Source organism: Stegodyphus dumicola, chromosome 12 (assembly GCF_044657685.1).
Source record: "Stegodyphus dumicola isolate Sdum_Otavi_A_Nest chromosome 12, ASM4465768v1".
Lineage (NCBI taxonomy): Eukaryota > Metazoa > Arthropoda > Arachnida > Araneae > Eresidae > Stegodyphus > Stegodyphus dumicola.
Window position 1 is genome coordinate 6,224,417 of NC_140779.1, and position 20,319 is coordinate 6,244,735.

At 30.6% G+C, this 20,319-nt stretch overlaps 1 protein-coding gene across 1 annotated transcript in view; it reads right to left on the minus strand.

The window, feature by feature from the left end:
* Nucleotides 1–1,059: 1,059 nt before the first annotated feature.
* Nucleotides 1,060–20,319, minus strand: part of LOC118186282 (uncharacterized) — an 82,798-nt gene continuing 63,538 nt past the window's right edge. Inside the window, exons 10-12 of the mRNA XM_035356371.2 lie at nucleotides 15,770–15,859; nucleotides 12,542–12,661; nucleotides 1,060–3,802 (exon numbers count right to left, since the gene is read on the minus strand). Coding sequence (XP_035212262.2) covers nucleotides 1,347–3,802; nucleotides 12,542–12,661; nucleotides 15,770–15,859 — 2,666 coding nt within the window. The 3' untranslated portion in view covers nucleotides 1,060–1,346. The remainder of the gene's footprint in view (nucleotides 3,803–12,541; nucleotides 12,662–15,769; nucleotides 15,860–20,319) is intronic.

The window sequence follows — 20,319 nt, forward strand, 5'->3', positions numbered from 1 at the left end:
ATAACTGTCTTTTCAATACTTGGATAAAATTTCATTTCTATGAATTTTGTAGACTTAAGATATGGAATTTTTGCTCCACCAGGATTATGTAAAATGAATCTGTCCCCCCCTCCAATAACTATCTTTCCAATAGTAATGAGACAGGTTTAATAAAATTTGAACTTTATTTCATAAAAATGTGTCGCAGGAAGTATGGAAGTAATATTTTAGAAGATAAAATCTATTCTTTATCTTCTAAAAAATTCTTTCTACTTCTTTTGAAATTGCTGTGTAATTTTATGATGCTATTTTTATGCACTTGTATTTTTACAGTCGGTTTGCTTGACTAGTCTGTTTTTATATATATATTTTAATATTTCAGTAATATACTATTGTTTAAAATAATCAACTCAAGAGAAAACAAACTCATACTTCTTGTAACATTTATGCACTGAATGCTAAAGAAATTTCTTCCAAAATTATCGTCAGCCATTTATATACTTAAATGACTGAAGTTTACAAATGCAGTATTAAATTTTTAATTCAAAATGTTATAATTAATGAAAAACTACTGATGAAATTATTACAAGTTAATTATCTTCTCAAAACATATATCACAAATTGAATTTAAATAAGCTTTATGTTTTGAGCTAAAACATAATAATAAATGCATCCGACATAAATTTTGAGACACCTAAGAAAGCTGCAGCTAATATATGCGAAATAAGTATACTTTAAATCAGACATAACTAAACTTCATGAAAGACTCACTCGGGGAGATTCTGACATTTCACATCTAATAAAAACTATATATGCTTTTAGGAAACTGGCATAAAATGTATTTAAAGTTTGTTTCACTGTACCTAAATGTAGATGAAATAAATTTTCATTTTGATATGACAAAAATAAAAAAAGATAAAAAGCAAATCGAATATTAAACAAACAAAAAAGATTACAAAATAAATAGAATATAAAAAATTCTAACATATCATTCTTCAAATAATGTTATTCATTATGTTACATGGTAAGATTGCATGTAGTTTGAGTTAGTAAGGAGGCAAAATAAATATTACACTCATCTTAAAATGTGAATAAATTTATGTTTATCTACAAATAATGGTGATTACATCACACAAGTGACTGGTCAAGTAAGAAGTGCATGTTCTTTTTAGAAGAACCTATAAAATGGTCCTGAGACTGATTTTTGAAATCAAACAACAAATTCAGCACACATAAAGAATATTTACAAATTCACTAAGTACATAAACTAACATGGTCACATGAAACAGGCCTTTTTTAATGCAGACTAGACATTTTGTTTAGGTATAAAACGATTGCACCAAATATTCTTCATTAGTATAAAAATTTCACCTTTGAACAACATTTATCAAGTCCCTAATTGTGCTATGAATTTCAGTTAACAATTTCACATCACTTGAGCATTTGCTCGAGTAGGAATGAAAACGTTCCTTTTGGTTTTCTAAGATGGCAATGAGTTCACGAAAATGGTACTGTTCTTGTGATGGTATGTTGGCAGTGTGTATTCCACATGTAGAACAAAACAGATTTATTTTCTCAGAAAGTTGATTCACTTTTGAGCCATTGCTATGCGACGAGTTCCGCAACCGGCTGATGATATCTTCCATGCTCTTGTATATTTCCATAATTGAATTCCTCCGATCTGAATCCTCTGGACGTAGCATTTCAATCTGGTTAATATTTTGAGTGGAATTATCTGAAGTTTGGAAGGAATGTTTATTATCTGTTTTAGGAAGTCTCTGGTCGAAAGGAGGTGTTAGAGGTGGTGATCCATTTCTTTGATTATTGGAAATTGGTCGTCTAACTTCATCCTCAAACTCTAATTCCTCTGGCGGAGGTGGTGGAGGAAAAAATAAATTATCATTTTCTTCCTGACCATTGTTTATATCTGTAAAATAAGCATCAGGTTGTTCTAAATTAGTTTCTGCTTGTTTCTGTACTCGTGTTTTGCTGCTTCTAACCTTACCCTCTGAAGAATCATCATCATCTGCCAGATCGGGACTGCCATTTTCATCGGAAGCATTTGCTACTTTATCATAAATAGCAAATTCTTTTTCAAATAACTTTTTAAAGTTCTTGACACTTCCAGCACTGTGTCTACGACTAGATGTATCCTTTTTTAAAAGGGCAGACTTTTCATTTACAAAAGCATCACTTTTACTTCGCTCGTGTTTCAAATCTTCGATTTCACTATTATCATCAGATAATTTTTTAACTGGAGTACTTTTTATTGCCTTTGTATCTTTTTTTAGTTGTGACAAATTAATGTCTAAAGCACCATGGTTTTCAATGCAAGTTCCAACATTTAATTTTGCCAGTTCTGAAACACAGATTTCTTCATCAGCACCAATGGAATTCTGGAAACCTTCTGGGGCAGGTATGACTACTTCAGATCCAATGACAGTGGACTGAGAATTCAGTTCAAGTTCACTTCTACAATCTAGAGGAGGAACAGTTGCAAGGTTTTCAATGTCCTCGGGAGAACTTACAGATTCTTCACTTTCAGTGAACAAGTTCTCATCGGAAAGATCGGTAACAGGTGCTAGTTTTGAATTGCACTGACTTCTAAAATGATTAGAAGGTTTGATCTTTTTGTCAATCACCGGGTCTCCAGATCTATTGCTTCCTAAAGACTTAGGCTCATTAAAAAGGAGTTTAGAATTATCATTTTTGGAAAACTGATTTCTGCCTACTGCTGGTTTAGTGAATGCCCTCTTCTTTAAATTGTGCTTGTGCAAATCACGATCAAGTCTTTCAGATTCAAACACAAAACTATTAGCTATACAGTTGTTTGTAACAACATTTTCCCACGAGGCGTGATGAGTAGTGTTGTTAACAAATATATTTGAAACATTTCCTAAAAGTTCCATTGGTTCTCGAATGCAAGTTAAACTTTCAGACTTTTTTTCAGCTTTCTTATTCTGAAAGAACCGATCGGATAAGATAGGTTTTCTTGACCTTAGATGATGTGACTCAGTTATGGAAAATGTTTCAAGTACATCATTAACTTTATTATGGGTGAGATCAGACTTTTGTCTTAAGAAAAATCTATGGGAATTCCTAATTGATTTATTTTCTAAACCATAACGCATACCAGTCATATGCCTGGAACTAGATATTTCTAGTCGACTCAGATTTGTCACAGAACCAGTGACCCTGTGATCAACATGAACTTCTTCACTAATTTCACGTAAGCATTCAAGTTCTCCTTCCATTACAGCATCTGGAGGACAACTTGTACCCTCATGTAAGCCATGCTGACGCAAAGAATCCAAATAAGCTCCAATGCGAGCTCCTTTAGGTAAGGTACCATAACGACTGATAGCCTTTTTTACATTTTGCACCTCTAAAGCTGCAACTCTAACCTTTTTTGCTTCATTCTTTTTCCCATTTTGAGTATCTTTTGATTTCTGACCAGCCAAAGAAGTTTGAGATCTGTTTTTCTTTGATTTCTTTAGCTGAATAGAAGAAGCATCTGATGAAGAAGCAGCAACCCCAGAATCTTCCTTTTCTGATATTCTCTCATGAGATTCTCCTTTAGTGATTTTGTTACATGAAGGAATGTCTTCTCCAGCTTCAAATTTCACATCAGGTGATTCTTTGAAAAAAATACCATCTTCAACTTTATCTAATCCATCAGGAAATGAGCTATCCTTGAAAGAACTCGTTCGTTTTGGGGGTGGAGCTGGCATATGTTTGTAGCGAGGGCTGGATCTGCTAAGTTGTACGAATACAGATTTAACAGAAAAAATCCCCTGACTTTCAGATGCCATGACATTATTATCTGAAAAGAAATACATAGGAAATTTAGTAACAAAATGTAAATTTAAATAAAAACTTTCAAAATTTCATTACTTGAAAGTTAAATATTTGCAAATCTGTCAATTTGGAATTATAGGTGTCAATAAAATTGTTGCATAAGGAGACATAGGGGGAATATTGCATTAGCAGATAACAATATTGACAAGTATGTAAGAAAAATAATCATTATACCTGAAGAAAAATATTATCACTATACAAACTAAAAATTATACTTGATTTTTCAGCATTTTGTACTTTCAGAGATTTAATATCATTTACTGATTTAACTATGTATGGTTAAAATGTGCTCAGTGGAAATATACAGCCTACTTCACATTTTGTTCTATTAACACATCACCATTCAAAATATAGCTTCATGAATAAAATAAACTATTTCTTAAGCTGCATTGAAGATCAAAATCCATTTATATTTTTTTCTCAGCAGCATATACTCTATCACTGATATAAACTGTTGATATAGTTCAAGTCAATCAGAAAACCCAAAATTAGATAACTTAACAAAATTAAGAATGCCATTAGTTCCTCTTAGACTGGAAATTTCAATCAACAAATGCAAAATCTGACCAGACTTTCTGTCATGGCAAATATATTTAAAATTAATAAAAAAATTGATAATAAACATCATGAATGTCTTACACTGTAAAACTAAATAGAATATTTACAGCTTTAAGTTTCAGATTTGCTCTTCGGTAACAACCTTAAGTATTCAGTTGCAAATGAGGCAGAAAATTAAAAAACTGAATGAAATTTATATTTTTATCTGTATAAATTCTAATTAAAACTCAGAACACATAAATGTTAAAAAATTCACTCATTGTTAAATTTGAAAATAAACTAAAAATAACAATGATAAAAAATGGCAACTTCAATGTTAATCTGTTTTTCTATATATAAAAAGATCTATTACAAAATGTTGGCACAAATACTTGTATTACATTGAATTTTATGCTTCTAATAAATTTTAGACAGAATTGAACACAACACTATTTTACATATATTTTGTTATGTTTGTTTTGTTTTGTTTACATATATACCCAATCTTTACCAATTTGATGATGCTGATCAAAAAAACAACATTGCTAGCCCTAATTTCTTCTGAGTGTTTATCTACTGAAATCTGACTATGCAAAGAAATGCTGTAAAATGTCTGACAATGTCACAGTAGTATGGCAACAACTGTGGAAATATGCACAAAGCAATTATCTGATAAGATGAACAGAGTTAATGTTAATCGAGAGCACAAATAGCACTCTCAGAACTCCTGTCATGCAAGGATGGTGCAGCTCCCAAAATGTGCAAAAGTAGTACTGAAAGATAAAAATTTAGGCATTTTTTACAAGGCAGTACACTGCAGTCTAGTTGAATTACAGATTTTAATATAAGTTAAAAATAAATATATAGAGAAGTTAAAAACTAAAAATAAGTATGTATGAAAATGTAAAAATATATTTTTATCAATGGAGCTGAAAATAACAGTACTATGAAAGTAATGGCAGATATGAAACATTTTGACTGTTGTGCAACATCAAGAGAAACATTAAAACATTTCAAAAGTCTCAGGAATGGTTTGTCTTTCATACAGCATCAAAACAAACATGATAAAAAGAGAGCTATATTCTGTAACATCTATACTGATGGTTGTTTAGCTGCCTAACTTCTCCTCCCTGTTCTTCAGAAAAAAATTCCATCAAACTCCACACAGTTAAGTTATAAGTATTCATTCCCCCCAAAAAAACTGCCACTTGCTATTTTTATTGTGAGCAAGATATTTGCATTTTATTAGTCCAAAGGGGCAATTTGCCCAGAAGGACTATTAACTTCGTTTTGGCATTTTGTGTTGATTCACGATAAGCGTTATTTCACTTTTCAAATTGTTGCCACCAAATATTATCACCCTGTGTTATATTTAAAGAAATTAAATAATCAAAAATCTGCATAAATGTATGCATGTTTCTTGCATTGTGATAAAACAACGGTACCTAGAGCCATCAAAATTTGAATAATGTAATCTTCCATAGAATATGGGCAATGTGGAAGACCTCATTTGAATTTGAAATTTGTTTTATTATTGATTTCATATTTTGTAACACTTCAATAAATTTTTGATTAATAAACTAAACCAGGGGTTCTCAACCGGTGGTACGCAAGAGAAAAATAGGTGGTATGCACAGAAGCAAAGTACTTTTGACTACTAAATTCAAAAAATAAAACCCTGACATCCTGACCGAGTTTTTTCTCTAACACTCGTGAATTTATGCGATCTGAGCTTTGTTCAAGAGTGATGGGGGTACTAAAGGTTTACAGTTTTTGTTTAGATAGTATGCATTAGTCAAAAGGTTGAGAACCACTGAACTAAATGATTTCAAAGTGAGCAATGGCAACACTGTACGGGGAGGGGGGGATTATCTCCAACACGTGCGACTGTGTGTATCGGAAATTCTAAAGATATGCTCATTTTAAAATTATTTTGTGATATTGCTACTGAATTGCATTTTATGGTTTAAGTGCAAAGAACATGATATTTAATAAATAAAAGTAACACACAAAATGTTTAAAAAAAGCCCCTTTGGACGTAATTAAATTTGATTTTTACTTTTTATGTTAATTTTGGTCTACCCACTATATTTATGTCGTTTTGAGTAGTTTTCTTCAAAGTAAGCAGAAAGCATATGACTTAACAGCTGTTGTTTATCATTTGTTCTTAAACACATTATCCGAAGCACATTTTATAGACTTTAAAATCTTATTTTGAGGTGCAAAGAAAACATACCACACAAATGAGTAAATAAGAAAAAAAGTTTTTCTTACATTTGCAGGGACGTTAAGTCTAAAAAATGTGCAGTTACTACAGAATTACATTTGATACTTAAAATGCAAAGTTGGAGATCAGGATATACTCTAGGCTTCTGATATTTGCTGTACCGCTTATTCCCTTCATGAATGGGAATTTTTACCCTAATGGTGGGAAAAATGAAGGGTAATCCCTTACCCTTCACTTTTTCCACCATAAGGTGCTGGTGAACCACATAAAATAACGCAGGTCAAATTAACTGATCTTATCAGCCATGCCTTTAACAATGGGATCACTAGACAGACCATGTGAAAGTAACAGCTACAGAGAGCTTCTGCCATTTTTTTTAAACAAAAGGGGAACTTACCATGTGCCATGACTTCAAACATCTTTTTGCACAGATGAATATACACATATGTCAGAAGATTGACAACTTTTAATGATTATTTAATGTACACTCTGATTGCAGTTTTGGTGCATTATGGACATATTCTTCTTTCAGTGTCTCTTGACAATGCAGCTGAACTTGTGGAAACTTACGAAATTACGAAAGAAATTCTTCGGTAGATAAATTTCACTAGGGATGTATGTTTGTTATGCCTTTACTGCATTTACAAGTTTATAAAAAGGTTGGACAAAATAATGTTGTTTCCTGTGTTATTGAGATAGTCGTGTAGTAGAGAGTTATTTACATTATAAGAAGAAATGACTCCAGATACATCTTTCACATCCAACGCAAAAATGTTCGTACAGAACTTTTTGCACAGACAATGAAAATATTGCTTCCCACATTTCCTATCAAATTTGAATTGATAAAGTACTTTGTGATGGTATTATAGATATGCAGTCCAAGATTTGCATACTTATGCAGTAAGTTTGGATAAGAAGCTATACTTTATGGCCCTCCAGTATGCAATTGTCAATTTATTGCTAGGGTAGATATACAAAAAATTCACCAGAAGTTGACTAAAGAGTTACATATACCTTACCACATGCTGGCACATGATTGGCTATTAAGTGATAATACCACATTACACGTCTGTGCATGGTGTGCATGGTGCATGGAGTGGCAGCAAAAGTGTTAACGACAGTGAGCAAACAGCACAAACAAGTATACCGATGTATACGAACAAGTATACAACCATGAACAAGTATTTTGAAAAGTATACCAAAACAGAAGACCAGATAATTAAAAACAAATAGCAGAGAATGTGATATACAGAAAGGCTGAGTGCTGATTGTCACTAAAAATACATGTTATCCATTCTCATTAGAATTTCTTTAGCACAATTCTGGTAAAGTCAGAAAGGAGCAATTAAAAGCTTGACAAACTGCAAGAATGGAAGAAAGATATACAGGGAAGTGAAGTACCGCATGTTAGTTGATTTCTGTTGGAGTACTAAGCATGACAGGATACAAATTAGCTACAAATATCAAGCTAAAAAGCAAGGACATTTTCAAAGCTTTAAATATTCATAGTGTTTTGTCCAAACAATCATTAGTGTTTTTCTATTATTCCCTCAGTTTTCCTGTCAAGAAGAACTGGTTAAGAACAATACTGGTTCTAAAAATCTTGTAACTTCTGAATAAGAATCAATCTTAAAAAAATAAAGAGCAGACTTGTGTTTAGGAAGTGAAATTTAGTAAGAAAAACTTATTTCATTTTCTTTGTTTAAGCTGAATCCTCAATATAAGAACAAAACATTGCTTATGGGTGTTAAAATTCAAAAAAGAATGTTGCCATAGCTTCTAAATAAGATCCAATTATACAAAATAAAGAGCATATTCATGTTCAGAATGTGAAATTTAGCAACAAAAAAATTTATTTTTTCTCTGAAACCCTCTTCCACCCACTCCCCTAAGCTAAAATCTGTAAAACAATTTTATTTAGATTGATTTATTGCGAGCTTTTTTACTAGAAATTCAAGTTTTGTGACACGAAAACTTAACTTTTTTAAATTTGGCAGATGAAATGACACAATGGCAAGGAAAATAATGAATTCCCCAATAATTATTTTCATTTAAAAGTTGCTAACTCTGAGACCAGCTTCTCTAGATCGAAATTACTTCTGAATGTTGTAAAAATTCTTGATTGTAAATTCAAAAACTAACTATCCAGTCATTCAGGTAATAGACATTCACAATATTTTATCAATAAATATTAAATCTATACACAATATTTTCCTGTTATTGCAACTGAAAATCAAAAGAGGTTATTCAAATATATTTAATATCCAAATTCCTAAAGATCCATAAGATTCTGATTAAATCCATAATAAAATCATCATACACTTTTTGGATGCATTTAGAAAAATTATTAATTTTTAACTATTATTTCCTATCATTATTAATTTTAATTATTATCATTATATTTTTCTTTCAGAAGTACATAAGCTCTCTATTTTCCTAATCATTGTTTCTACGGATAAAGGAAATTTAAATCCATAATAAAATCATCATACACTTTTTGGATGCATTTAGAAAAATTATTATTTATGAACTATTATTTCCTATTATTATTAATTTTAATTATCATTATTTTTTCTCAAATTTACGACCATTCCAAAGTTTATAAAACTGGCATTCTATTTCATCTTTATGTTTCTAGTTTAGAAGCTATTCCATATTCCTTAGCTAAACTTTACCAGACTTTTCTCAATTATTTTTAAAAAATATACAATACAATAAGGAGGGAAACCGTCATTTGAAATTATCAGTAAAAACTAAAATTATTTCTTCCCGTAATTCAAATAAAGAACTATTTTTGTGTTTTATTAATGTTCTAGTTAAAGTAGTTAAATGACTTAGTTACAATCAGATTGAAGAATGTCCTTTTTCTCACAGTGAAACTGGAAATTTAACCACTATTATTAAAATTTCTATAGATCACACTTCGATTTGGCAACTGTAATTGTTTTCAAGAACAAACATTATCACCATTATCAGATTAACAATGGGATTCTTTCCTTAATAATATTACATACACTTTTAACTCAAATTATTTAAGATACTGCTTTTTATATTTGGCATTCATTATGCTTGAAATCTTCAAACTTTTTAATGGGAGAGGGGAAGACTGAACTGCCATTAAGTTTACTCTTGAAACTGAGTATCTTAACTCAAGCTAACATTCTGATAACATACAATCAATTTTATTTCAGCCCTACAGTTTATCAAACACCCCTATTTGTTAAATTTCTACACCATATTTAGTCACTCTGATTGAAAAAATTAGATAAAATAAAAATCACTCCTTTTTGGGCGGATCCTTTTAAATTTTATTCTGTACAGTTTTCTCTTGAGCAATTTTTCCCAACTCAATCAGTAAGCAACAATTTGAAAACTAATGGACAAAAGTTTCTCCCCCCTTCTCTTTCCACTACTAACATTTATTAAAAAATTTCTTCTCTGCATAATATGCATTATTGGTGTTACTGTTGTTAAACTGTACATAAAAACAAGAAGGACTATCATAAATTATAAAGACCATCATAAAAATAAATATAATATAGACTATCATAAATTTCTTCTCTGCATATATGCATTGTTGCTGTTACTGGTGTTACTTTGCACATAAAATCAATCACAATAATCTCACTATCATGCCATTTCCCCTTCTATTTATTGCCAAATCATTTCAAATTTGCTTTTTGTTGAATTAAAAAAATTTTCACTGCTCATTTTTAAAAACATTCATTTTAGATTTTAATTCTCGGCCATTCTTATCATTATCTGAATATGAATTATTCTTATCATCACATTAGACAAGCAAAGCATTAACATTTTGTAATAAAGAGTATGGATTTTGGAGAGGAGGGGGGGGGAGATGAAATATATAAATCTTCTCAAACTATTGGCTGTTGGCTCTTTTGTCTTCATACAAATTTTTGTATGAATAAAACTATGTCAAAGGAATTTCAGGTGATGCACCAGATTTCTTACAAAACTAACTTAAAAATGTTGATTTAATTGAACCAATGTAAACCCACATCATCTTAAGTAATGCATAAAATCCAAATATCTGCAAAGCCTCATATCATAATTTTTACAATTTATTCCTCTTTTTTCAACAAAAAGTATCAGAACTTCAGGTTTTCCTTACTACACTAAATTACTTTTATTTCATATATAAGGTATTTTCTCCCTCCTTCCAGCATACTTTCGTACTGTTAATGTTAGCAGACTCGGTGCATATCTGAAGTCTTGGTGAGGGCATTGCACATTTTTAACATCTTCTGCCTCAAAATTACCTAATGACTTTACACATCTACTTAAAGAATGTATTTTTAGATATATATATTCTTTAAAGAAGAGGCACTCTTGTCAATCTCATCAAAAATTAATAATTTTTCAATTTATTTTTTAATTTGTCAACTTAATTTTTTTAATTTATCATTCTATGGCTGAATTTTACCTAGTTTTAAATTTCAGGCTGGCATGCTTCTCTTCCAATTATGCAAGTGTGTGATAAAAAAAAAATTGCTTAAATTTCAGTGAGCTCTATTGCATTTTTTGTGCTGTTTACAAAAAAAGATAATGAAAAACAATCTATCACACTTAGTTTACCTACAAATCACACATTAATTTTTCCCATTTAAAGCTCTCTTAACATACATACAAACTATGTTCTTTAGTATTTAATCTATACTGTTCTTTAGTATTTAATCTATATAAACTATGTTCTTTAGTATTTAATCTATATAATATCTATACAGTATTAATTTTTTATCCTCATATGTTAACAAAGCTATGTGGGGATAGTGATAAGGAGGGCGCTTCGTGTTCGCCTGTCTGCTGATAAATACGGCAACTGTAAGGAGAAGTTTTGGGAGAAACACAGACAGAGAATAGAGACCAGCTGTTGAGGAGTAGTACGCCTATCTTGTCCCGAAATAAAGATGAGTTTTTTATGAAACAATTTGTCAAAGCATTATCTAAAGAAAAACAGTTTCTGGGTTTATCTAATGCAAAGTTTAAAGACGATGTATTTGTTGGGCCTGACATGAAAAAACTTTTGAGTCTTAATGAAAAAGAAAACCTGTATTTAAACTTGTATTAACCAGCTTTCTTGGCAACAAAAGAGATCCGAACTACAAGACCTTTGTTGCTAATTCGTTGCAGAACTACAAACAGTTGGGCTGCAACATGAGCAGTTTATTTCCGTCACTCAAGCCTTGATTATTTTCCTGAAAATCTTGGATAAGGAGGGCGGCGCTTCGTGTTCGCCTGTCTGCTGTTGAGTTTGAGAGCTATGAGTGAGAAGCAAGAACATTTTCATGAAAACTTGAAAAAAATGGAGGGGAGATACTGAGGATGGTAGAATGTTAACATGATGGCAGACTACAGTTAGATGTTAAGGAAGAAAATTTTCAAGTTCATGATAAGAAAAATAGCAAAAGAAGTTTTGATGGAAAGCAATACTGTTTCTATAAAAACTTACAATGATGTTTTAGTATGCCTTAGTCACTTCCTTGCTAGTTTAAGTTACTTTTGATATCAGTGGCAAAAACTACATAAAGATCAAAACCAACAGAGCTTTTTATAATTTTTTTTCAGATTTGTGTTAAAGAAAATATATCCAAAAAAGTCTAATAACATCTTAAATAAATATTTCATGAAATAAAAATTATATAAAATAAATAGATAAACTAATAAGGTAGCAAGTAGAATAAAATTAAACTACAAAATAATATTAAAAAACTTAAATTATTTTCTAAATAATTTTCACAAATAAAATGCGGCCTAAAGATATAAAAATGAATGAAATTATTAACACAATACCATTTGGTATAATTGAAAAACAGAGAATGCACCAAGGCTAGAAAATTTTAAAAAATATTCAAAGGTTTAATTACACATATTTTACACTATGCCTACACATATTTTATACTACTATGAAAAAATGCCTACCGAGCTCAGACCCCACATTCTGACATGATTTTTCATTAAATGAATGTGATTTTGATGAAGAAATGCTTCCTGACTTGGACATCCCCGAAGGCAATTTTTTTTCTAACTGCTTCTCCACTTCTGAAAGACGGAAAAACAAAAAGATTACTTCTAAACATATATCAAACATAACAAGTTTACAAATTGTTCAAATGAATTATGGTGGCCTCAAGAAATGAACTTTAAAACTTTATCCTAGGCACCTGAGCATATTTACTAGAGGTGTATTTAATCAGACTGTGTAAAATATTCGTATTTTAAATAACAAATGGAAGATGGTGCTCTATGACTGCTAAGTTTATCTATTTAATTTAACGTACTAACTTATACTATAATGATTTTTTGTAAATAATGTTCCAACTTTTGTTTGTAAATATATAAAAATTATTATTTAGCATCTCTAATTCTTAAAAAATGAAATTTATTCCCTGTAAATATGGCAATTAGTTGTGATTTTGTACTATTTCTAACAGTCAAATTTAAGAGATATTAGCAATTTAAAGATGTAAATTTTGTTACTAAAGTAGCTGATATGTGGCAGTGAATCATCAAACTGGCCATTATTTCTTTTTAGAACATTATTAAAAAAAAAAAAAAAAAAAAAAAAAAAGCTACATGTCATAACTGAAAATTAATACAGGGCTATGACTTGTCTATGAAAGTCATTCTGAGATAATATGTGCTAATTCTGAGTTAAGCAATAGAAAAGGTGAGTGCTATGAACTGATTAAGGGCAGTCTGACGTCTGCATCTGATGGCTATCATATTTGCTATGAAAGTCATTCTAAGTTAATATCTAACTATAAATTACGTAAATGTTACGAACTGGTTACACACAGTCTGTGTTCCTTTTCCATTCTCACAGGTTTGATAATGTTTTTAACTCAGATTGTATTATGTATTGCATTATACTGTAATAATAAGTTTAATACTCCATCAAACCGAAGTCTACAAACATTATCTGCTTTCCTTAAAAAAGTAGAAATTAATGGCTAATCTCTAGAACCAAAAATAAATAAACAAATAAACAATCTTCTAGAATAAATAAAATATGCACATAAAGTGATAGTAGCTTACCTGATGACTCTTCCTTCAGTACCTGACAAATTTAACACATATGTTCTAAACTGACAAAATTTAATAGCATTTTACTTCTGTAACCCATTTTTATATATTTTAATGTCAAATTTTTAAAGTTCCCATTGTCTCATTTTTCTAGAGTAATATAAATCATAGCTGCCAACCTTGAAGTCTTAAAAACTGGGAGAAATTTGGAGCTTTCCGTACAGCATGGCAACACCATTTCAAAGGAATTCCACACTGACTTTAATTCATTTTACAATGCACGGTTCTGGTTACTGAATAATTTGTAGTTCAATTCTGATGTAAAATATGTTAGCATTTAACCACTTAACTGTTTCATTTTCCTGCCACATTGTGACCAAAAATAAGCATAAGCATATTTTTTATAAACAATTTTGTATTCTAATCAATTACATGAATTCAAATCAGAGATAATAAATTCTAATAATCAGATAAATCAGAGATTAGAGATGCTAATCTAATAAATCAGAGATAATCAAATTAATAAAAGTCAAAACTCTTATTAATTTTAGATAGTTTTTAATTACGGCGAAAATAAGGCATTTGTACTTAGTTGGCTTTCTTCTCATGAAATTGCGAAACTGGAAAAAACATTTTACAGGAGATAAATATGACCACCACTGCCGCAATTTTCTTTCACAGTAAATTCACTTCAATTTACTGCGAAAGAAAATTGCGGTGGTGGTGGAGAAGGATTACTAGTATCCATTTCTTAAAAGTTCCGAACCTGAATTAGATCATCTGAACTTTCCATTTCCTCATCATCATTAGAGAATTCTGATAAAGAACTTTCAGGACTACCAGAATCAGAAAACTCAGATTCGCTATCTGATCCAATATCAGAATTATATTTTGTTATGAGCCATTCACTGTCACTCATCGTTCTTTAATTTCAAGACAAAATTGGGAAGTAATATTATTCCCAAAGCCTAATACACTGAACCCATGCAAACAAACTCATTGAATTTCTTCACCTAATGAAAAGTGGTAAAACCTATTCTTGAACAACTGATTTTACAATTCAGTCTCTTCTAGACTACTAGAGACTTCTATTAGAAACACTGCAAAGTAAAAAATGCGAAAAAGCGGGGAAAATTAGTAGATTGGTGAAGAAAATACACTGCCTTAGTGGTGAACGGGCAAATTAAAAAAAGTCCCTTTTCGCAGCACCCGAATGACGTTCAGGCAAAACAGTTAAGTGGTTAATTGGATATTCTAAATTTCACGTTCTTGGGATAATTCCATTTTTAATTTTCTTAAAGTTTTATACTAAGCATATCATAAGTAGTGAAGGACAACTTTTATTTATCCACAGGTACTTTTAAATATGATTAAAATAAAATTAATAATTAATGTACATAGCATATGTGTGGATAAACTTAGTAACGTATCATATATTGAAGTAAACCAAATTAAATATATATATTAATTTGTTAAATGTTGCTTGAATCTTCATATAAATATCTACAATTATCTACAGCAGGTTAAGACAAGTCAGAATAAATGAAATCTAATAAGATCAATAAAATGTAACAAGAGAAAAATACAATTCAGATGAAATAAAATTTAATAAGAAAAGCTATTCTCAAAATTATTACAGATGGGAGCATGGAAACTGCTTATCTTAAATTTCATTAATTGCTGAGAAACATTCTCATTAAAGGCTAAGAATTTAAAACCAGAGAGTTGGAAGCTATGATAAATAAATACAGCATATGTATAACATATTTCCACTGCAGAATTTTTTCAAACAATTCTAAATGCATGTGTAAATAATCTACATTTAAAAATAAAACATAATAATAAAATTTTGAAGCAATTATCTATGTGGTTTCTCTGTCATTCTACTTTATTTTATTTATTTAAAATAATTTGATTTTATTACATGATAACAGTTGCTTCTACCTTTTCTTTCAGATTAGAAATGAAAACATTTGTATAATTTTCTAATAATTTTTAATATATATGTTAAAAACACAAAAAATATATATAGCTAAACAATTCAAATTTTCCAAAGCAACAGTATACTAAAAAAAAAAAAAAATAATAATAATAATATCAGAACCGATGCTGAAGTTAGCTTACCTTCAATTATGTTAGAATTCTGAAACATATTTTCTAAAATTTCATGAATATCTTTGAAAGTTGGCCTTTCATTAGGTTCCCACTGCCAACCTATTAAGAAAAACAAAAGACAGACATCTTACAAATATAAAACTTTGATTTTTATTTGTGAGCATGCTAATTTAAACAAGTTAAATTGAGAAGAAAATCAAACATATTTAACTCCTATAAGAACACATGTTCATTATAACAAAAGGTACACATGCGGTCATTTTGACTATGTATGCAGTTATAATATTTTATTACTTACTTTACTATTTAAAAAAACACTGTAAGGCAATAAAAAACTAAAGAACATTTAAACTCACAAACAAAGATTATTAAGCATGGCTGATAATAAAGGTATAACAATTTTGAAACTTTTACAAAAGCAGAAAACTTGTTACCAAACATTGACATATTATATACTGGTGCAAAAAAAGTTCACAAACTCCCTCAGTTCCAATCAACCAGTGTTGCCAATATTAGAACATAAAAATGCCCATCAGTCAAACTGACTGATGTGTACTCATAGTTGTTAACAATATCCAGAACACGATGCATGCCAATATATTAAATTAGTATTTGTATATTCAGTTCATTCTTTCAGACCACGATGGTAATTATATGATCATAATTTTCTAGTTTAAATCATAGGGATGAACATTATACTGATGATGTATTTTTCCCAAGTATTTGTTCTCGTCTCGTTCGGCATATAAATTTTTGGAGATAATTTCATTTCTCGACATTTTTGTAAAGAAAATAATATGCTTGTCTATTCTTCTGTTTCCTTTATAATATAGGGCAAGGCTTATATTTAAATAATATGAGCAGACTTTAATTACATATATAATATACATATAGGCTTATATTTAAACAAATTTTGCCATGTTCTAAGTCAAGTCATTTTTTACAAAGCTGTCACATTCATTTTCCTCCTACAATGAAAAGCTTTCCAACAATTCAGTCTTTTTTCAAGCATACGTTTGTATCTCAGGTGGGCCACCTGTAGCTTGTTATCTCATCAAGGAAACAGAAAGCATTTCTTTCTCCCTGCAACAGACACATGAAGCAATGACACTATCGGTACTGAGCTAGCCGATAAGACTGGCAAAGCCTGCCACTGAAAGTCACGTTATACATTTTGATTTCTAAACTTCTTTTGATTGCCTGAAATCCTTGCTGAAAAAAAGAAGTATGTCACCTTGGCAGGCAAGGTGGTATGACTCTGATTCCAAAGAAAGGTTCACTTACAACTGAATTTCAATAGTAAGTGAAAGAGGAGCATGAGTGACAAGTATCTTAAGCCTTGACTCGTCATAGACATTTTCCCTCTTACTACTAAAGGTTCTCGAATAAAAATTATGCTTGTCCTTGAGGTATAAGAAATGGTAATTTAGAGCACCTGTCATTTAGTTTTTCTACTATGAAAAATACTGTATACAGATTTATTTCTATATTACAGGTCAACCTAAGTTAGCAACTCTGGATATACTAGAAAGTGTATGTGATCCCTGAAGATTATAGTTCTATCATTTTGAGAATAATATTGTAAAAATTACGCTGTGAAATATGAATACTGCTGAACAAGGAGAGCGTAAGGGAAAAAATTCAGCTTTTTAATTAAAAATTTGCTAAATCATGTCAATCATTTGATACCAGCAGGAAGACATCCCCTTTTATTGGCATTATTGGCGAAACTGCAAATTCCAGCAACCCCGACTTCACCCACACTCTCAATGAGAAAAGCAATTAAAGCATTCATTCATTCACTCACTGGAGGAGAAAAAAAGCAATTATCATGCGTCTGCATCACCTTCGACATATTAGTTTAATTTTCAGCCTCATAAAGCTGGAAAACCATTGCGCAGTGCCACTAAGATTATCGTTATGAATGTTTTTGATGAATTACAGGAGCATTTTCCTAATAAATCCGATAACAATATTGTTACTTTTGCTGCTGATTTGACTGGTGTTTCTGTAACAAGCATAAATCACATGAAATCCGAATTGAAAGAAAATGGAGGATTTTTGACTCCAGGTAAAAAACGACCTCTGAAAGTCAGTATGCAAACCAGAATCAAACGATATGATGAGTTAACTTTAGCAACAATACAAAGGAAAGTTCATGGTTTCTTTTTACACGGAATAAAATTCTCACTGTGCAAAAAGTGCCTAAAGTTATAAATGATGCAGCTGATTTGCCAAATATGTCCATTCGCACAGTAGGACGAATTATGAATGATTTAGGATTTGCGTACAGAAAACAAAAACGCAGTCAATTTTGATTGAATGTGACGATATTCAATGTTGGAGGCATAGATATCTAAGAGATATAAAAAAATATCATTCACAGGGTAAGAAAAATTATTACACCGATGAAACTTGGGTTAATTTTGAGCATTCTAAAACCAAAATTTGGGAGGATACAACTATAAAAAGTGCTAAGCCCTCTTTGAATGGTCTTTCAACAGGTTTAATTGCTCCCTCAGGAAAAGGCTCACGATGTATAGTTGTTCATGCTGGTAATGAAAATGGATTTATTCCTGAAGCATGTGATATATCCAAAGCTAAGAAAAAGAAAGGAGATTACCAAGGGGAAATTAATTCAGAATATTATGAAAACTGGTTTTAAAAAAAAAATTACTACCTAACTTGCAACCAAACAGTGTAATTGTGTTGGATAATGCGTCTTATCACAGTGTTTTGTCTGAAAACATTCCTTCTTGAAGTACAAGGAAAGCAAACATTCAGCTCTGGTTGACAGAAAAAAATATTCCTTGGGAAGCTGATATGTTTAAAGCAGAACTTTTAGTTCTCGTTTCTAAGTTTCGAAAACAATTTGAATTCCATTGTATAGATGCCGTAGCTGCTGAAGCCAGACATACTGTCTTGCATTCACCACCATATCATTGTGAACTGAACCCAATTATGTTGAGTAGTGTGAAAGGGTATGAAGTATCCGAAAACAGAACTTTTAAAAAGGACGAAGTCCGTAAATTGATTGAGAAAATAATTGATTTGGTGACTCCTATGCAATGGTCTAAATGCATGAGGCATGTAATAGAAAAGGAAAAGAAAATGTGGAAATTAGATGGTCTGGTAGAGAACACCGTTGAGTGCGTGCAATTTAATATTGATGAGTCGAATAGCTCAGATTCTTCAAACCATAATCTTAGCGGAATTGAATACTTCAGTTAAAAAAAGGCTCTTTTCAGGGCCACACATTAAAAATACAAGGGCCGTTTTCAAGGACACAAATTTAAAAAAAAAAGCAGAACTATAAACAGTTATAAACAACATTATAAATACAAGCTAACATCAATTAGAAAATATAACAAGAAAGTGTCCCACCAGTAGCCGAATGTTTAAGATCACTGAATACTGGTAGTTTGACATTGTTTGAACCCAAGCGAACTAGCTGGATTCATGATCAGTTTTTGTGGTTTTTAGCATGTATAACGTGAATATGAGCCCACTTTCTTTAGAAAGTATTCCACGAATATATCTCACCCCTTAATCAGATAGCTCTTGTGTGCTTTGCCATATTCAAATCACCTAACCTAACTCATACGGAAGTACTGATCAATTAAGTTAACTATGGTAGAAGGAACAAGGATTTCTGTCTAAAGGATGAGATGTCTTCGTGGAGACTTTATAAGGGTAAAGGACTTCTTTTATATAATACACTGAGATACTCATGCAGAGCTTACAAACATTACATTACAGTTTAATTCTTTTATAATTTTTTAGATCATATGAACATTTGCGCTTTATAATATATAACTAACAAAAGACATTTCTAACGTTATATTTTTAACTGATTGGTACAAACTAATTGGTATAAGATCATTTACGTCAATTGTCATGTTTATTTTATATTTTAAAGTTCTTAATATTTTTCTAAGATCTTGAAATTTCTAATGGTGTACTCTTTAGTCGTTAGACTGTATTCCGAAGATCTCAGTTCCTATTATTTTTATTTATTTTATTTTTGATTTTAAACAGTAATAAAAAAGATAGGATAAGATGTACTGTAGGAGAGTTATTGTCTGGGCATGACTGGAAGAGTATATGTCTTAGGAGACAATACAGGATATAATTTTTATTGATGTCTGCTACAAAATATAATCAGAGTTTTTAAATAATCGGAAGTTAAAATCAAATTAACATCTTTAGAAAATAAAATTCGGCATTTTTCTCTGGTTCGCCGTTTCAGAAGCAACAAACTGCGTAAACTCTTAAAAATTAAGAGAAAATAACTTCTAACAGATTTTCTAAATTTATATATTTTACTTTTAACTAAGCAAACAGTCTTGGCAAAAAAAATTTAACCCAAACTACAAGGAATACATTGTTAGCTCATCCGTTTCAAGTTTTAAGTAATGATTCGGGTTTTAAATGTCATCAAATTCGTATGCGTCATATTTAGATTATAGTGAAAAATTTCATATAAATTAAAAGACAATAACATGCCCTACATTTTACACTACAATGAACTAACAATTTCAACTGCAGCTTCATCCCAT